This window comes from Jaculus jaculus, chromosome 18 (genome assembly GCF_020740685.1).
Source record: "Jaculus jaculus isolate mJacJac1 chromosome 18, mJacJac1.mat.Y.cur, whole genome shotgun sequence".
Classification (NCBI taxonomy): domain Eukaryota; kingdom Metazoa; phylum Chordata; class Mammalia; order Rodentia; family Dipodidae; genus Jaculus; species Jaculus jaculus.
The window spans coordinates 32625332-32642944 of NC_059119.1; the positions used below are offsets into that span (position 1 = coordinate 32625332).

The 17613-nt window shown below is 47.5% G+C and overlaps 1 protein-coding gene across 6 annotated transcripts in view; it reads right to left on the reverse strand.

Annotated features, from left to right (window-relative positions):
- Positions 1 to 17613, reverse strand: part of Cacna1c (calcium voltage-gated channel subunit alpha1 C) — a 669544-nt gene that overhangs the window by 46910 nt on the left and 605021 nt on the right. For 3 of the 6 annotated variants that reach the window (XM_045137289.1, XM_045137290.1, XM_045137292.1), the window contains one exon: positions 13759 to 13842. In XM_045137289.1, the coding sequence (XP_044993224.1) occupies positions 13759 to 13842 (84 nt within the window). Of the gene's footprint in view, positions 1 to 13758; positions 13843 to 14459; positions 14544 to 17613 lie in introns of all 6 variants that reach the window. The other 3 variants (XM_045137291.1, XM_045137288.1, XM_045137293.1) reach the window with 2 other exon arrangements.

Sequence of the window (17613 nt, forward strand, 5' to 3'; positions counted from 1 at the left end):
TGAGCGTTGAATTGCTTTTTCATCCTGACGGCCTTGCGCCTAATTTAGGATATTATCACTAGTGCCCTCCCCCCACTCCAAGAAGTTGTTCTCCTAGGACAGACGGCTGAACTTGTATTTTTGGGGGGTGGCCCTCAGGAGACACCCCGACTTTGGGATCTAGCGCTCAGCCTGGGCTGTTAGTGGTAATCTTTCCTCTCTACTTTCAGATGTTGCTCCTGTGTTTGTTTTTAAGACACAAACAGGGACAGGTGGAATGGAAATTTTGAAGGACAGAGATGTCCACAAATAGACATTTGCCTGTAGCCTGAAACATCTTTCTTGTTAACACAATTAAGCCAATTCCTTTTTTTTTCTTTAATTTCCCATACAGTGTGTGTGTGTGGGGGGGGGCTTCTTTGTGGGGAATGGTGTGGACACAGGGTGATGGGAGGGAAGAAGAATGGGCCTGTTCCAGTCTTTACAGACCACACTCTATGTCTCGGTTTCTACTTCATGGGGACTGCCGGCTGCTAGCTGCCAGGTCATCCACATACCTGGAAGGGTGGGGTGGCTATTTTGGATATTGGGTATATTTTGGATTTGGATATCAGACTAATATTGAAGAGAGAGAGAGAGAGAGAGAGAGAGAGAGAGAGAGAGAGAGAGAGAGACAGAGACACATACACACAGATCCATCCACACACATAGCAATCTTGTCCAAGCACCCAAGTCCCCTTCCCAGTGGTGTGAGAGAGCTGCCATTATGATCAGCCCAGCAGGTATCTCTGCTCCCTACCTCTGAGGCTGGTCCAGGGCTTTGGACCCTATATTAATAGAAAAGAAGTCCTATGCCTCTGGAGAGTCATGAGCGGAGAACGGGAGCGCTGCAGGGAGGCAATCAGCACTGTGGGCAATGCCAGGAGTTGCTCGGTCTTGGGGCTGGCCTGAGCCACTGCTTCCTTTCTAGGATCGCCCTAAAAAGTGGTCACAGGCATGTGTAACTCCCAAGGAGCCCCAGGAGTAAGTGCTTAAAGGGCTTTCTGGGCCAATCTCATCCAGAATAAGACCAAGGATAGAGATTTCAGAGAGCTCACCAGCTGGCGTTGCCCCCACTGAACCCACCTCTGGCCGTTAAAAAGAAATAACCCAGTTGATTGCTTGAAAAGTCAGAATACTTCATTGAAGCTTGTAAAGCATTCATCTTAGCTATCTTTCCTCTTGATGCTTTTTTACTTAGCCTTTTGTTACTTCCATCAAAGGTTTCGTCTGCCCTTATTTTACTTTAAGATTTACTTGATGACTCATATTTACATATCATATTTTACCTCAGGATTTAGCTTGAGTCTGATCATCTTGATTCTTAGTTCATTGTTTTGATCAAATAACACACACTTGTTTGATGGTCCCTAGGTCTTCACAAGAAGGGAAAAGACTTCACAGGAGCACAGAAGGGAAGATGAGGACTCTCTGGGATCTGCATGCCAGGTTCCCCAGCCCAAGTAATGGCAACTTTCCACAGAAAATTGAGAAACTCATGGGCTTTTTAGTGAGCCTTAAAGGCCATTCTGTTTAGAGAGCTTTATTTTATTTTTATTTTTATTTACTTACTTGACAGAGAAAGAGGGAGGGAGGGAGGGAGAGAGAGAGAGAAAAAAGAGAGAGAGAGAGAGAGGGAGAGAGAGAGAGAGAGAGAGGGAGAGAATGGGCACATCAGGGCCTCCAGCCACTGTAAACGAACTCCAGACACTTGCGCCCCCTTGTGCATCTGGCTAACATGGGTCCTGGGGAATTGAACGTGGGTCCTTTGGCTTTGCAGGCAAATGCCTTAACCACTAAGCAATCCCTTAAGCCCTGTTTAGAGAGTTTTTGACTGGCTGGAGTAATGATATGTTTACAGGATCCATAGTCTCAATAATAAATGACTGTTCATCAGTGAACAAGTTCTAGGTGAGAAGAAACCTAGGAATCCCTGGAGGGTGATCCCTCGACGGCTCTGCATGGCCACCCGAGTCTTAAGTATCTGCCTAGCTGCAAGGGGAATCCCTTACGGACCTAGAAGGGCAGTTGCAACCATGCCATAGGATATTGATGGCACCCCAAGCTTAGCACTTGAAACCCAGAGACAGGCTGCCTTCTTGGCCACTTTCTTCATGAACTCCTCATACCATGGGTTAAGAATTACCTAGCACAAGTTCTAGTTCTGGATCTAAACTCAAACTGGAATGCTGGAGCAACAATCTCTGACCCTCTCCCAGATTTTCACCCAGTTCCTATGGGATATAGTTCCATCATCTATGGAATTCCAGATGGAAAATGGTGGTAAGATTGCTTGAAGATTCATCTATAATCCTGCAGACCCTTTATTCCCCTTCTATAGGGAGCCAGAGAGCTCCCCCCAGCCCAAACATGTTTACTGACCCCACTATGGGGAGCCAGAGAACTCCTTCCTAAACCAGACATACTTACTTCCCCCTCTATAGGGAGCCAGAGAGCTCCCCCCAGCCCAAACATACTTACTTACCCCACTATGGGGAGCCAGAGAACTCCTTCCTAAACCAGACATACTTACTTCCCCCTCTATGGGGAGCCAGAGAGCTCCTTCCTAAACCAAACACACTGGCTGGTTTTTAACATGACAGTCTCTATAATGTTGAGTACTACACTCATTTTTGAGCAGCTAGCTCTTTCAAGGTTGTTTTCTCATGACACGGCCATTCTCAAGGATGTCAACATATTTGCATGTTTAACTTACTCTTTTTGTGCCTTTAGTACGGGGGAAATGAAGTGATTTCCACTCTGAGGCACATGGGGGGTACACTTTATGGAGTCCTAGCTAATGTCTTCAGGCCAAGTTCAAATGGGAAGCAAAACTGAATTCTTGTATCCCTGTGGCGATGGGAATTAGCATTAGGTTGCTAACAAGGGATCTTGGGAACACTGTTTTTCTGAATGAAACTCGGTGGGCAAGGCTTTTATTTCTACAGTCACTCTTCCCGCTCACCAGCATGCAGGCTCTTAACTACACTGAGCGGCCGAGAGGAGACTCTCAGAGGCCAGCGCAGGAAGAGCAGGCAGAGAGCTCCCCCGTGAGGATGGCAGCCAGGGTCCTTGACATTGCTTCCCAATGGCTATGCCACATCTCCAGAGGAAGATTTAAAAGGCAGCTGGGAAATAGCTCTGCACTTCCAAGTTCCTAATAGACAAGATGTGGGAACAACTTAAAACACCCATCACCTGATGAGTAGATAAAGAAAATGGAACCCATCTCCTCAGTGAGATAGTACTGAGTCATAAAAATAATGAAATCATGTCATTCGTAACAACATGGATGGTTTAGTGGTCAGCCAGCCACAGAAAGACAAGTACCAGCTGATGTCACTCACATGTGGATTATTAAAAAAAAAAACCTGATTTCATCCAAGTGAAGAGTAGAATGTGTTTGGCAGAGGCTGGGGTCACTAGATGAAGGAGGGGGCGGGGAGGGATGATCAAATTATAGTTAGGAATGAGACGCTTTGAGGTACGATTGCACTGTAGCAAATTGATAAATGTTTGAGGAAACCTGGTTTAAACATTACATAATGGATATAAATATTGGACATTCCATGGTACTCCATCAATATACACAACTTTTTTTTTTTTTTTTTTTTTTGGTTTTTCAAGGTAGGGTCTCATTCTAGCCCAGGCTGACCTGGAATTCACTATGGAGTCTCAGGGTGGCCTTGAACTCTCGGCAATTCTCTTACCTCTGCCTCCCAAGTGCTGGGATTAAAGGCGTGCGCCACCACGCCCAGTTTACAACTTTTATGTTTTGTTTTAATCAGTTAAAATTTAAAAAACTCTCTTTATCTGATAAAATATTTAAATTATTTAAAAAAGCTAGGGGTAAGGATCACTGGGGATCAGAGGTTGGGCAGTAGGTAGCCAGGTTAGAAAACAAATACTGTCTTCCAGGATATCCCCTTGGGACCAAGACTAGAGAGCAACTTGAAGGGATTGTGTATCATGGCCCATTTTAGTTCCCAAGGTGACACGGAGGTAAGTCACCTCCCCGCGGCAGGAATCATGGGCTTCTAGACACAGGACATCTTGCACATGGCTGGCTGCCAGCAGGTGAGGTTAAAGGCATGGGTGTGGGAGTCTCTGTTATATCCTCTTATAAGACGCACATCTCAGTAACTGAAGCTGGAGAGAGTCTACAGATGTCAAATATTAGAGGCTGGAGAGGGCAACAGTGAAGGGGAAGGTTCTTCAAACTATTAGCTTAAAGTGGAATGAAGCGGTTACCGCGCTGGGGTAGACGTCCTTGGCTTTAAGATCTAAGAGCTCAAATAAGAAATACAGGTGGCTGCAAGCAGAATTCTCATTTTTTTGGTTCTGGCATGAACAGAGATGGAGCTAGATCTGTGGAGGGCCACTGGGCAGAGAAAGAAGATGCAGAGGGCTAGAGGGCTGGCTTAGCGGTTAAGGCGTTTGCCTGCAAAGCCAAAGGATCCAGGTTCGATTCCCCATGACCCACGTAAGCCAGAGGCACAAGGGGGCGCACGCGTCTGGAGTTTGTTTGCAGTGGCTGGAGGCCCTGGCGCGCCCATTCTCTGTCTCTCCCTCCCTCTTTCTATCTGTCAAATAAATAAATAAAAATGAAATATTTTAAAGAAAGAAGATGCAGAAGGACTGGGCGAGGTGGGGGTTGGGCAAAGGACAAGAAAGGGCAGAAGGTAACAGAGTATGCAGGAGAAGGAGCCAATGGCCAGCATGCAGGAAGCCCGGAGCAAAAGTTTAGCCAGAAGAACCCCCTTCCGTATTTTGGTTCTGCCAGATACCACCATGCTGAGAGCCCTAAACTCCCCCCGAGGGTCTTCGCCCCAAGAGAACTGGTGGGGAGGCTCGGGGGACGGAGCATGCGGGCTCCTAGACGTGCCTTATTCTGTCTTCTTACGCTAAAGGAGGCTGGTGGCTGTGACAGACCTAGGAACACCATGACCAGCTGGCACAGTGTTCTCGCGAGTCACTTGTTACTTGTCTGCCCCAAACACACACTGAACGATACTGATGCCCAGATTGTTGGAGGATGTCATCCGCTGGGAAGGACAGCCAGAAGCTAGTCATTTAGCCAGCAAACAAATAACAAACCCATGGCCAGAATGAACGAAATCAGCAGTGTCCCTGTGTTGGGAAGGGTTGGAGGAGAGACCAGGCGGAGGATGGAGAAGAAAAACAGACAGAGGGTAAGGCAAAGGCAGGGAGACTCCAGCATGAAATTAGGAAATAGTAAAACAAACAAACAAACAAAAAAAGCAGGTGATTTCTTAGTCCAGAGCTCTAAATACGAGGGGAAATGGCATCTAGCAAAGTCATTGTACTTTTGCAGAGGGCTCTGACGTCACATAGCATGCCAAGGCCTGTAAGGGTGAACTGAAAGGCCCTGGAGACAGAGCGAAGCCAGGCACGACTGTTTCCTTTGGCTTTTCTATTTCACGAGAGAGCACGGGTCTGTGAGGGTGGTCCAAGTGATGAAACTCAGTAAGAAAGTTACAGGTAAATGGGGAAAAGTAAAGAGGCCCCGGGCAGAAGGCAAGAGGGCAAGGCGGCCATGGTGTGTCAGGCCTTCATTGGGACATTCAGGTGACTTAATACAGTCGAATTAAGAACTCAAATCAGGATAGGAAGCATTTCTTACATAAGCCTTCCTGTTCAAGCCTGCTCAATCCCACAGCTTCGAAGAACCCTTCCTGGCACCAGGCTACTCTGACAGGCCCGTCTCTCGGTCCACCTACTGCATCTGACCTCCGAGGGCTCCATGGCCGCTGTCCACTTAGCAAACCTCGGGGGACTCTGAGCTCCTCGCAATTCCGTTTCCAACTGGGCTGCTTGGAGTGAGATGCAGAGTCTCATTTCTGGGATGGAGTGTGACCGCTTAGCTGTCAACGGCCGGCTTTCTTTCTAAGCAGAAGGGGAAGCTGTCTTTGTAGGACCTTAAGGAGGATCCAGCTTAGGAAGCACCCCCAAAAATATCCTCTCACTTTGAAGCCATGTTGCCTCACATGTACTAAACTTTTTTATTTTTTTGAGGCAAGGTCTCACTCTAGCTCAGGAGGACCTGGGATTCACTATGCAGTCAGGGTGGTCTCGAACTCATGGAGATCCTCCTACCTCTGCCTCCCGAGTGTTGGGATTAAGCGTGTGCCACCATGCCTGGCCTGCACTAAACTTTTTAAGCTTTAGGCTGATCATTGCTTTCTTCTCTTTTTATTATTTATTTATTTTTAAATATTTTATTTCTATTTATTTATTATTTGACAGAGAAAGGGGGGGGAGAGAGAGTGAATGGGCACGCCAAGCCTCCAGCCACTGTAAACCAACTCCAGATGCATGCGCCCCCTTGTGCATCTGGCTAACGTGGGTCCTGGGAATTGAACCAGGGTCCTTTGACTTTGCAGGCAAGCGCCTTAACTGCTAAGCCATCCCTCCAGCCCATATTTATTTTTATTTTTTATTTGAGAGAGAGGGAGAGAGAACACACACCAGGGCCTTCAGCCACTGCAAACCAACTCCAGACGCGTGCGCCCCTTGTGCGCAGGTTTGCGCTTTTGTCAGTGTGGGTCTGGCTTACGTGGGACCTGGAGTTTCGAGCACGAGTTTTTAGCCTTCACAGGCAAACACCTTGACCTCTAAAGCCATCTCTCCAGCCCTCCCTTCTTCCCTTTAAGCATAGCTTACCAATTCATGACCATCTTAGTGCGAATCAGCGTATTAGAATTGCTTCATTGTGAGACAAGACACTTGGTAGCATTTGTTTCTTGGTGGTGGTGGGGGCGGTGGTGGTGAAGGGAGGTAATAAAATTAATAAGCTGGAAGGGAGCATCGGTGGCAACAGAAGGAGGGATACAGGATGTGTAAAGAGTGGGCTCTTAATTCAATGCAATGGAAAGAGGAGGTGTAGGGAGAAGTGTCACCCACTCAGCTGTCTCCACAGAACAGCCTTAATCTGTACACCCAGAAGGAGCTCAGGCCTAATCAGCAACTCTCACCTAGATTATGGTGGTCCCAGCACCCACGTGAGCCCTTTGCTAACCACACTGCATTGAGTCGGGGACCCAGTTCTGGGTTGGCTTCGCTGTGTTAAAGCTGTGAAGACCAGCACATTGCATTCCTGCTTCTGGTTTTCTATGTCCCCCCCTACAGCATGCGCCCCAGGCCCTGCCACAGAGGAGCCATTCACCGCTTACGTGAGGAAGATGGCTTGTGTCCAACGTGGTGGGCTCACGAACATTCTAGGATGAGTCCACTCTTTGGACCCTATTTTCCACCAATGACCCCACAGACTGTACTGGAAGCTCTGTTTAACATGCCTCCCTCATACCTATTTGGTCTCGTCTCTTATGGCAGGGGCAGGAAGGGGAGACTTGGGCTTTAAGGCGTGTTCAGAGACAGCTGGGCCGGTGGCCCCACTAAGCTCTATGGCTTAAAGGATGGAGGTGGGGCCGAGAGGAAGGTGGCTTTTCAGATTCACCCTGAGGGCTGGACACATGGCGGGCGGGCAGTCTCCATGCCCACAGCTGGTTTCCTTTCTGCACTGTCACAGAACCCAAGGTCAGGGCAGGAGCCGACAAGCCTCACTATTTTATGAGGAGCTAGCAAGGGTCAATTAGTGATTAAGGAGTCGTGCCTACTGGTGCGTGGTGGAGAAACGCCAAGATGCACCAGCTTGGGGGCAGGGGGCCGCTGCTCTGGAAGCTCGGGGCCAGCACTCTGCCATGTCTGTTCTTAGTTTTGTCCTGCAGCTGGTCCCAGACAACCCTGCCATACAACTGCCTCCCTTAAATGTGCCTCCCCTAATTCTCTCTCAGAGTGCAGATGTCAGCCAGCAAGGAAGGGCAAGCTGTCCTCGTCCTTGTCCCCAGGACCCTGTTGATTAGGACCATTGGTGCAGGGTGCAGACTAGCTGTTGTGCGAGCATTCCAAGGCGTCCTGGTCACCCATGGCCCAGGACAAGCACAGGGATGTTGATAAGTAGCTCTGAGTCTGTCAGCTGCGGGAAGACATCAGGTGAAGACCTTTAGAGTGGCAGAAGTCACTAATTCCTACTGCCGGGCAATGCCATGTAGGCACATGGACTTAGCCAGTGGGTTCTGTGACAGCAACAGCTGGAGTCCCAGGTAAAATGGCTTGTCAGCCACCGGCGATGTGACTTGGGGCAGAATATTCATGGCTTCCTTGTGTGCAGGACCGTCAGTCCGCTGATGACTCGATCCCATCACGTGCGTCACGTGTGTAATGTGCTTGGCATGACTCTTTCTTATGGTATCCTTTCCTCTTCCCTTCCTTCTGACCAGGCAAGGTCATAGCCAGTGGCATTAAGACTTAGTTTATTTATTGATTTATTTATTTTTCTCTTCTGGTCACTTCTGTGAACCAGCACCTTGCACCTAGAAAATCCTTCCACGTATCCTCCTCTGAATTTGCTTAGATGCCTCCTGTGGCCAGCGTTTTCTCCCCGACCCCCCCCCCACCCCCAAAACCATCTCAATGCATGTGAATTTCACCCAAGTGTTCTCTCCCTCTCCTGCTTCTGTGAAGTCCCCATAGGAAGCCAAGTGCCACGAGGCCCTGAGATCTTCAGGAGAGGGACAAGGGACACCTACCTCAAGCGATTAGAAAACGTACCCTTTTTAGATCATGTACAGTGGCAGCTGCAAGAGATTCTCACTCTTCTCCACTCAACCCCCATAGCATGCAAGGAAACTGAGGCGCAGAGAACTGGGTTGGCTGCTGGAAGGCAACTGGTTTTGTAGGGTGAGGCTGCAAAGCGTAACCACAGCTTTTTAATGTACAATAATGTGGGGAACTGGGTCTCCTAGCACTTCCCACTCTTCCAAACTCCTTCTAAGGCAGAACAAAGAATTCCGAAAGGCTGTCAGCCACTGTCCCCCCCCAAGTAACTGTCACTTGGGAGCTCAGGGAGTGGTTTCGGATGATATCAGAACTTTATGAATAACATGGTATCTCTGGGTTATACGTTACGGGCAGGGCAGGGAGGCAGTCTTGTTTAGAGGCAGGGTTTTTGAGAGGATGTGACTTAAAGATCTTAGACAGATCTCTTATGTGAGCTTAAGAAGCCACTGCTATAGATGTCACACACTTTGACAGACGAGGAAGTGATGTCCTAGGGCGTTTTGGTCACAGAAAAAAAGCAACGCTCAACAATTTGCCAGTTTTCTGCCTTTACAAAGCTCAGCCTTTACTTTCTGCACACTCCTCTCGTGCCTTGGGTGACAATGCGTTTGTCGTGTCTGTTTATGAGCCACTAGGGGAGCGTCCCAGGAGGCATGGAGGAGGCTGAGAGGAGACAGAATATAAAGGGTAGGCTAACAAAGACTTTCTTATTCAGAAAATTAAAAACAGAAACAAAGCCCTCTGTAGTTAATTAAAGGGGGAAATTACAGTAAGGAAAGTTTTGAAAACTGACTGCTGTTTGTACCCTGGTGTGTGTGTGTGTGGTGGGGAGTGTGAGATCTGCCTGCTAATCGCAGGGCATTATGGGTTCACGGCTAGAGACGCCCTGGCCTCGGACAGGGGTGCAGTCCTCAGGAGCAAGTCTAGGAAGGAAGGGGCGACTTCTCCACTGTTACCTTCACCACCGGTGTCTGAGTGAAATGCCCTCAGCTAAGGCAAAATTAAATGAGAGAAAAGCAAAAATGAGACATCAATTAAAGAAAAAAAAAACAGGGCTGGAGAGATGGCTTAGTGGTGAAAGCATTTGACTGCAAAGCCAAAGGACCCAGGTTCGATTACCCAGGACCCACGTTAGCCAGATGCACAAGGGGGCACACGCATCAGGAGTTCCTTTGCAGTGGCTAGAGGCCCTGGTGTGCCCCATTCTCTCTCTCTTTCTCCCCCTCTTTCTCTGTTAAATAAGTAAATGAATAAATAAAACAATGTAAGGGCCTTTTTAAAAATCTTCCCTTGTTCCTGGATTGGAAGAATCAATATTGTGAAAATGGCAATCTTACCAAAAGCAATCTACACATTTAATGCAATCACTATCAAAATTCCAAAGGCATTCTTCGTGGAAATAGAAAAAACAATCCAAAAATTCATTTGGAATCACAAAAAACACCTAGAATATCTAAAATAATACTGAGCAACAAAAGTAGGGCTGGTGGTATCACCATACCTGATTTTAACCTATACTACAGAGCCATAGTAATAAAAACAGCGTGGTACTGACACAAAAGCAGACATGTAATCAGTGGAACAGAATAGAGGACCCAGATGTATGTCCAGGTAGCTATAGCCACCTGATATTCTATAAAAGTGCCAAAAATACTCATTGGAGAAAAGACAGACTCTTCAGCAAATGGTGTTGGGAAAACTGGATATATATCTGTAGAAGGATGAAAATAGATTCTTCTCTCTTGCCATGCACAAGAATTAAGTCCAAATGGATTAAAGACCTTAACATCAGACCTGAAACTCTGAAACTGCTAGAGGCAAAAGTAGGGGAAACCCTTCAACATATTGGTCATGGCAAAGACTTTCTGAATACAACCCAAATTGCTCACACAATAATACCACAGATTAATCACTGGGACCTCATGAAATTACAAAGATTTTGCACTGCAAAGGACACAGTGAAAAAAGTAGAGGCAGCCTACAGAATGGGAAAAAACCTTTGCCAGCTATATATCTGATAGAGGATTAATATCGAGGATATACAAAGAACTCAAAAAGTTAAATAATAAGGAATCAAGCCAATCAAACAATGGGTTATGGAGCTAAAGAGAGCATTCTCAAAGGAAGAAATATGAATGACATATAAGCATCTAAAAAGATGTTCTATGTCACTAGTTATCAGGGAAATGCAGATTAAAACTACATTGAGATTCCATCTCACTCCTGTCAGATTGGCAACCATCATGAAAATAAATGATCATAAATGCTGGCAGGGATATGGAAAAAGAGGAACCCTTCTACACTGCTGGTGGGAATGCAATCTGGTCCAGCCATTGTGGAAATCAGTGTGGAGGTTCCTAAAACAGCTAAAGATTGATCTTCCATATGACCCAGCTATAGCACTCCTAGGCACATATCCTAAGGACTCATCTCATTTCCTTAGAAGTACGTGCTCAACCATGTTTATTGCTGCTCAATTTATAATAGCTGGGAAATGGAACCAGCCTAGATGTCCCTCAACTGATGAGTGGATATTTATACAATGGAGTTCTACTGGGAAATGGAACCAGCTTAGATGTCTCTCAACTGATGAGTGGATATTTATACAATGGAATTCTACTCAGTGGTAAAGAAAAATGAAGTTATGAAATTTGCAGAAAAATGGATGGATCTGGAAAGGATTATACTAAGTGAGGTAACTCAGGCCCAGAAAACTAAGTGCCACATGTTCTCCCTCATCTGTGGATCCTAGCTACTGATGATTGAGCTTCTGCATGAGAAGGAAAATACTTACTAGCAGAGGCCTGTAAGTTAAAAAGGAGATATAAAGGGAAGAGAAAGGAAGGGAGGAGGGTACTTAATAGGTTGGTATTGTATATATGTAAGTACAATGACTGAGATGGGGAGGTAATATGATGAAGAATGGAATTTCAAAGGGGAAAGTGCGGGGGGGGGGGATGGATAGGTATTACCATGGGATATTTTTTATAATTATGGGAAATGTTAATAAAAATTGTGAAAAACAATCTTCCCTCCCTTATCCCTCACAGTCATTTTTCCTGTAGAAATGTCATATCCTAGAGCATATATACATATCTGTATATACACATACATACATTATATATAGACATATATTTGCTTTGTGAGATAACACGGCAGGGTGAGAGCTATGGGCCTTGCCGACAGCAAAAGAATCTCAAAGGCAGTTCCGGGACTGCAGCGGACCCTCTGCTGTCCTAAGAAGGAAGTTATTTGTCATCCTGTATTCTCCTGCCATGGGGCTCTGCGTCCGTCTGCAAAGATGGTCATGTGGATCTGCACTGCTGACTGTAGATGGCTGAGCCCATGCCTCAGTCTCCTCTGCTCTCTTCATAGCACCTCAGGGCAGAGCAGTGCCCAACACCAGCACTAAACACAGAGCTCTGGCCTTTCAATTCCTAGCTGGAACAGTGCCGAGAATATAATCTAGGGCTCACACAGAGCCCTCGATTACAAAACTGGGAATCTACTCAGACAGGGAAGATGTTCAGAGCATTTGTGGAAAACTGATTTCGTCTGAACTGTCAGAGGGTTTACTGGAAGGATTTAAGCCTGAGGGTATGTACACACACACACACACACACACACACACACACACACACACAGAGAGAGAGAGAGAGAGAGAGAGAGAGACAAAGACAACCTGTGGTTCTCAGAGACAGAGGGGAAACTGAGGCTGGAGCTACTGGGCAAGTAAGGGGCTGGGCAATGGGACAAGGGAAGGGGCGTATGGAAAGTCTAACAGTCTCCTTCCCAAACCCAGTGGTTGGAAGGGGAGCAAATAGAGGTGTCTAATCAGCGGGAACTGGACTGATGAGAAATATGTCAGATTAGTCAATTCAGTAACTAGGGAATGAGCCAGGGTACATGGGGAGATGGGATGCTCAACGAATGGCAAGGGAGTTTCAACCATCTTGTATGAAAAACTCTAAAACATCTGCTCTGTGCTGTTATTCAATGGTTCTGTGCATAAAGTTTTATGTAAACATTCTCAAGTCTCAATCATAGAAAATAATGACAAAAATTAAAACAACACATGTTAAGGACTAGCTGCAAGAGAGCTTGCCTATAGTTAAAGAGAGAAGATTTAAACATGCCAGGTAACAAGACATGTGCAAGGACCAGAAGGAACTGCATAGGAGGAGGCAGCTCTGGGGAGGGAAGTGGGGGCATGGAGCAAAAGGCTGGCATCCGCTTGAGGCCAGGGAGTCAGGGCAGGTTATGAGGGATGGGGGTGGCAGAAGGAGGGAGGTCAGGCAGGTGCACAATCATTCCTTGTGTGGTGTGAGGCGTTCACATGGAACTTGCTTCCATGGCAATGAGGAAAAAAAAAAAAACAAAAAAACACCAGAAGAGCTCTCAGGAAATCACCCAACCATGAGAGAAGGGAGGACAAGCAAGTGTCCAAACATGATCAGTTCTTGTCTCTTCCATAGGGTCCAGGATGGGCCAAGCTGCCTGCATGGGCTGCTGTTCTTCAATTCAAACAGGGCCCGTCCCACTTAAAGGGAACCAGGCGGTTCCTGGGAGAGGTGAGGCTATGGTTGGCAGTGCCAGGCAAAGTCCTAGGCTCACCTCAGGGCGTTCCGCTCTGAGAGCGCTCCTTTCCAAGACGTATGGGGACAGAAAAGGCAACGGAGAAAAGTTGTGTCTAGAGATGAGGGGTTAGGGAAGATTTGAGTCCCAGCCTCAGAGGCTGCCCAGAAGTTGTAAAGAGCCCTTCATTTTCCCACTCCATAATTCACATAGCTGCATCCTCCTAGACAGCGTGAGTCATGCCAGGCTGATTGTAAAGGGAGAGAGAAAAAGATGCAGCGACAAACACAAAAGAAAGACTTAATGTGTTCTGGAAATTAAAAAAATAAATAAACGAGCAAATACAATCTCAAAGCAATAAGAAAAAAAAAAAACATTTGAACTAATTTAAACAAACCAAAATAAAAATAAGGCTGTGGGACAGAGAAAATTTAAAAAAAATATGAAGGACAAAAATAAAGCAGGGAGAGAGAGACGGATGTTAGAGCAGGCGGGGCCAGCTGGGGACAGACGCCATGTACTTACGTGTACCTCGGTGATTGCTATATCAACAATGCTACCCACAACAATCAAGGCGTCAAATGTATTCCATGCATCACAGAAATAGTGCTGCATGGGGCAGAGAAGCCAGGAAAGAGAGAAGGGGGAACAAACCAACAACAGAGGAGAAAACAAAACAAAGGGAGGAGGGAAAATGAAAAAAAAAAAAAGAGGCATGAAAGGAGAGAAGAGGAAAAAAAAAATGAGAAAAGAAAGAGGTTACGTGGGCATTTTAAACACTCTCTTACCACTCTACAGTTCTGGCAGCTCAAACCTGGGCAACCTGGTTTTCACAAGGTGGAGGGGCCTGATAGAAGCTGGGTTAGTTCCAAGGTCGGCGGGCTGAAGCCGCCGGCAGGCAGCTGGGCGCTGGCCCAACCAACACGCAGCCTTCTCTCCTCCTTTCCATCAACTCCGGGCCCTTGGGCCCAGCGCAGCCAAGGCAGAGCTGGGACAAGTGGAAAAAAAGAAGGACAAACTCCCACTTTTTTTCCCCCACAAGACGACGGCAGGTTCAATAAAAAAAGCATGACTGGAGGCGGGTAAAATCAGAAAATTAAAAACAAAAAAGAAAAAAACATAAAAGAAGGTAAACAGAGAGAGAGAGAGAGTGTGTGAGCGAGGAGCAGAGGAGGCAGAAGAGGAGGAAGGATGAGGGTCCCTGGGGAGGGCAGAGTGATACTCACATTAGTTTCACTGAGAATGACATCAATTATGCTCCCAATCACGATGAGGAAGTCAAAAACATTCCAGGGATCACTAAAGTAACCCTACATGAGGGAGGGGCAGGCAGGATGGGGATTAGAAAGGAATATTAGACAGACAAGAACAGAGCAACATCACCACCAGAATCATTGTCCAGGAACCTTAAGTGCAGCTGCTGGGGGTTCCAAACATGCCCATCTGGGTCCGAAGCCTGCTTGGGAGCAGCGGAGAGGCATCCGGGTTCAACCCTCCTTCCCTGTCTTGCTTGAGTCACATGGCCCCCATCCTACAGTCCAGCCCACCTCTCAGCCTCTTCCACAGAGGCTCCTGATACTTCCCAGCAGGGCAAAAATGGGCATGGGCACAGGACTGAGTGAGCGAGACCCTGGCACAGGAGTGTGGCTGGGCTCTTTCCTGTCTGGGTCTTTTCTGGAGATGTTCTATTGCCCCAGTTCTCTCCATTCACGGGCGGGGGGGGTGCCTGTCCAGGGGGCCGGGGAGATGTGGGACTGAACATTTGAAGTCACTTGGCTGTGGGAGTGGTAGCAAATCTCAGAGACAGCTGGACGGAACCACTGCGACAATGCCCCCGGTAACCTAGGCACTGGACAGGTGGAATCAGGGCATCTCTGTCCTGCCAAGATGGTCCAGTGGAAAAGAGGCAGATGGAGGTATCTGTGAGTCTAGGAAGGTTCCTTACAGTGATCACAGAGACAGCTCTTAAGTACCTGCCAGGGCTCCTTGATGGAAGGGTTCATGAAACGCACATGGCATTTTTTTTTGGTCAGGGACTTTCTTTGGCACAGGTTTGCTAAGGCCAGCTCGGTGGGGGTGGAGACACTAGCTTCTTAAAAAGGGAAGAAAGACAGTTGGGTCTTGGAAGGGAGGTTCTGGTACATGGGTTTTAGCTGTTTTCCAACTTTTTTTTTTTTTTTTGGAAGAGAGAAGAGAGGAGCATTCCTGAAGGACTTTTTGACATACGTGGTCTACTGTTCGACTCAACTGTCCCAGGTGTCCAGAGGGTTCTAAGCTCCTGGGTGAGCAGAAGCTTTTCAAAGAGCAGATGGGGTTCTGGGGTTCCAACTATTTGCCTCTCAACCCACGCTCCACAGTCCTCTAGGGCACCTGAGCCAAAGCTCAGGAAACTGCAGTGACAGGACAGTCATAACCTCCCTTGGCAGAGAATAAGGACTCAGACTAGGGAGAAAGAACATTTGTTCCTTTGGTTTCCCAGGGAGTGCCCTGTACAGTGGGCAAAACAGCAGTGGGCACATTTGCTCAGTAGAGCCATGGCTTTATTCTTTGAGCTCCCAGGAGATGAAGCCTGGAGGGTTTGGAAACTGGAAGAGTCCTCAAGGGGGTTCCTGGTTCTCCCCTGCACTCTCCAAGGCTGCAATACTCTTGCTTTCTTTTTCTTTCTTTCTTTCTTTCTTTCTTTCTTTCTTTCTTTCTTTCTTTCTTTCTTTCTTTCTTTTTCTCTTTATTTTTTTTTTTTTACTGACAACAGTAGAGCCCGTGTTCTGCCATTTCCTTCTGACTCTATCTAGTTCCCTGAGCTTCCCCATTTCCCGGCCATCTCTCTTCCCAGAGGAACTGCAGGACATGCTGTCCCAGGGCTGTTATTCTTAGAGCAGGAGGTCAGGCCAACAGGGAAAGGGGCCTCTCTGTTCCCAGGCACTTCTGCCCAAAGAAAACCTGTGCTGCCCGGCCCTGGAGGCTTTGGGCAGCCAGACTGGGGCCATCGCTGGCCAGAGTGCAGGTCAGGTGAGGGTCAGCCTGAGTCATAGGCAAGATCTAGATAACTTTCTGGAGCAGCTGTCTTGAGTCTCACAGACCTCTGAGATAGATGGGGGACTTTCTTCTTCCACTTAAGTCGTATGCTCTGAGCAGGACATTACCAGTCCCCTCCTGGGATCTCAGACATCACTCGCAGGGTGGGAAACACTGAAATAGGGGAGGGAGGGGCAGGTGTGAAGATCTCAGATGGACTGTTCCTATGTGTGTGCTTGACAACAGAATTGTAGGAAATGCTGGGGACTGTATCTATATGTGAAAAACAAAACAAACCAAAACTCTCTTTGAGGGCAAAGCTATTTCCGAAGGCAACAGGAGGGAGATCAAGGCAGGGATGTGAGAGGAGAAAGAAACAGGAGCAGAACCGAGGGCTGCTCAGCACCAACCTAGAAAACGTAGTAACCAGATGTTATTGAGGGATGGGACAGGAGGAGAGAGAGAAGGGTGGGAATCTCAGGGTTCAAGGAAGGAAGAGGAGCTGGAGTCTCTTCATCCACCAAAGACCTGAAACAGAATGGGTGGACGGCCACATGGTCTGCAGCACCTCTGAGGAAGGAAGCGAGGTGAAGGACAGAAGGGAGAAAAGCAGAGAGCAGAGCACAGGCTACGTGTTGGAAAACAGATATACACACACGGTTAATCCACTGATGAACACCCGGGGGAGGGGCTGGGACTTAAAGGGACTCTGTCAGCCTCCAGGCTGTCCACCCCTATTCATTCTGTCTCTTAGACTTCTTTGTTATTTGTTAGATAGAAAGAAATGAGACAGTCAATTTTGAATCACAGCCTTCCCCCACCCCACCCACTGGCCAAGGCTGCATATCACTGGCCAGGCACATTGGGATTATTCATGTCTCATGGCTGCCTTTCTCAGGCTCTGCTGCCAGAGAGTTGCATTGATTTCTCTCTCAATCTCCTCTGAGAAGCTACCTGGTGATCGTCACTGGCTACAGAAACCAGCTAGTGCCCTTGTCACCAGGAGGGCCTGGGGATCCAGCCGTGGGAGAGGCATGAGCAGCTGGGATTTGGGGTGGTGGAGCAACTCCAGGAGGATGAAGAGACCCTTTAAGGGCAGCTTTTCACCGTGCACCCACTTTCCATCCCTCTGTCCCGCAGCCCAGCCGTCCTCCTAGCTGGACCTTGCAGTGGTTTCAGATCCAGCTTTCGGGTCTCCATTCCCTCTGCCATCGTCCTCCTCCTCCTCCTCCCATGACTTCCACAAGCACCTTCTACTGTTTCACACCAGTTCCCGAGACAAAGCCCACATCTGTCGTTTTGGTTAGCACCTGGCCAAGTCCTTGTATGAGGGAATCTGGGAGGAATATTTTTTCCCCCTCCCCT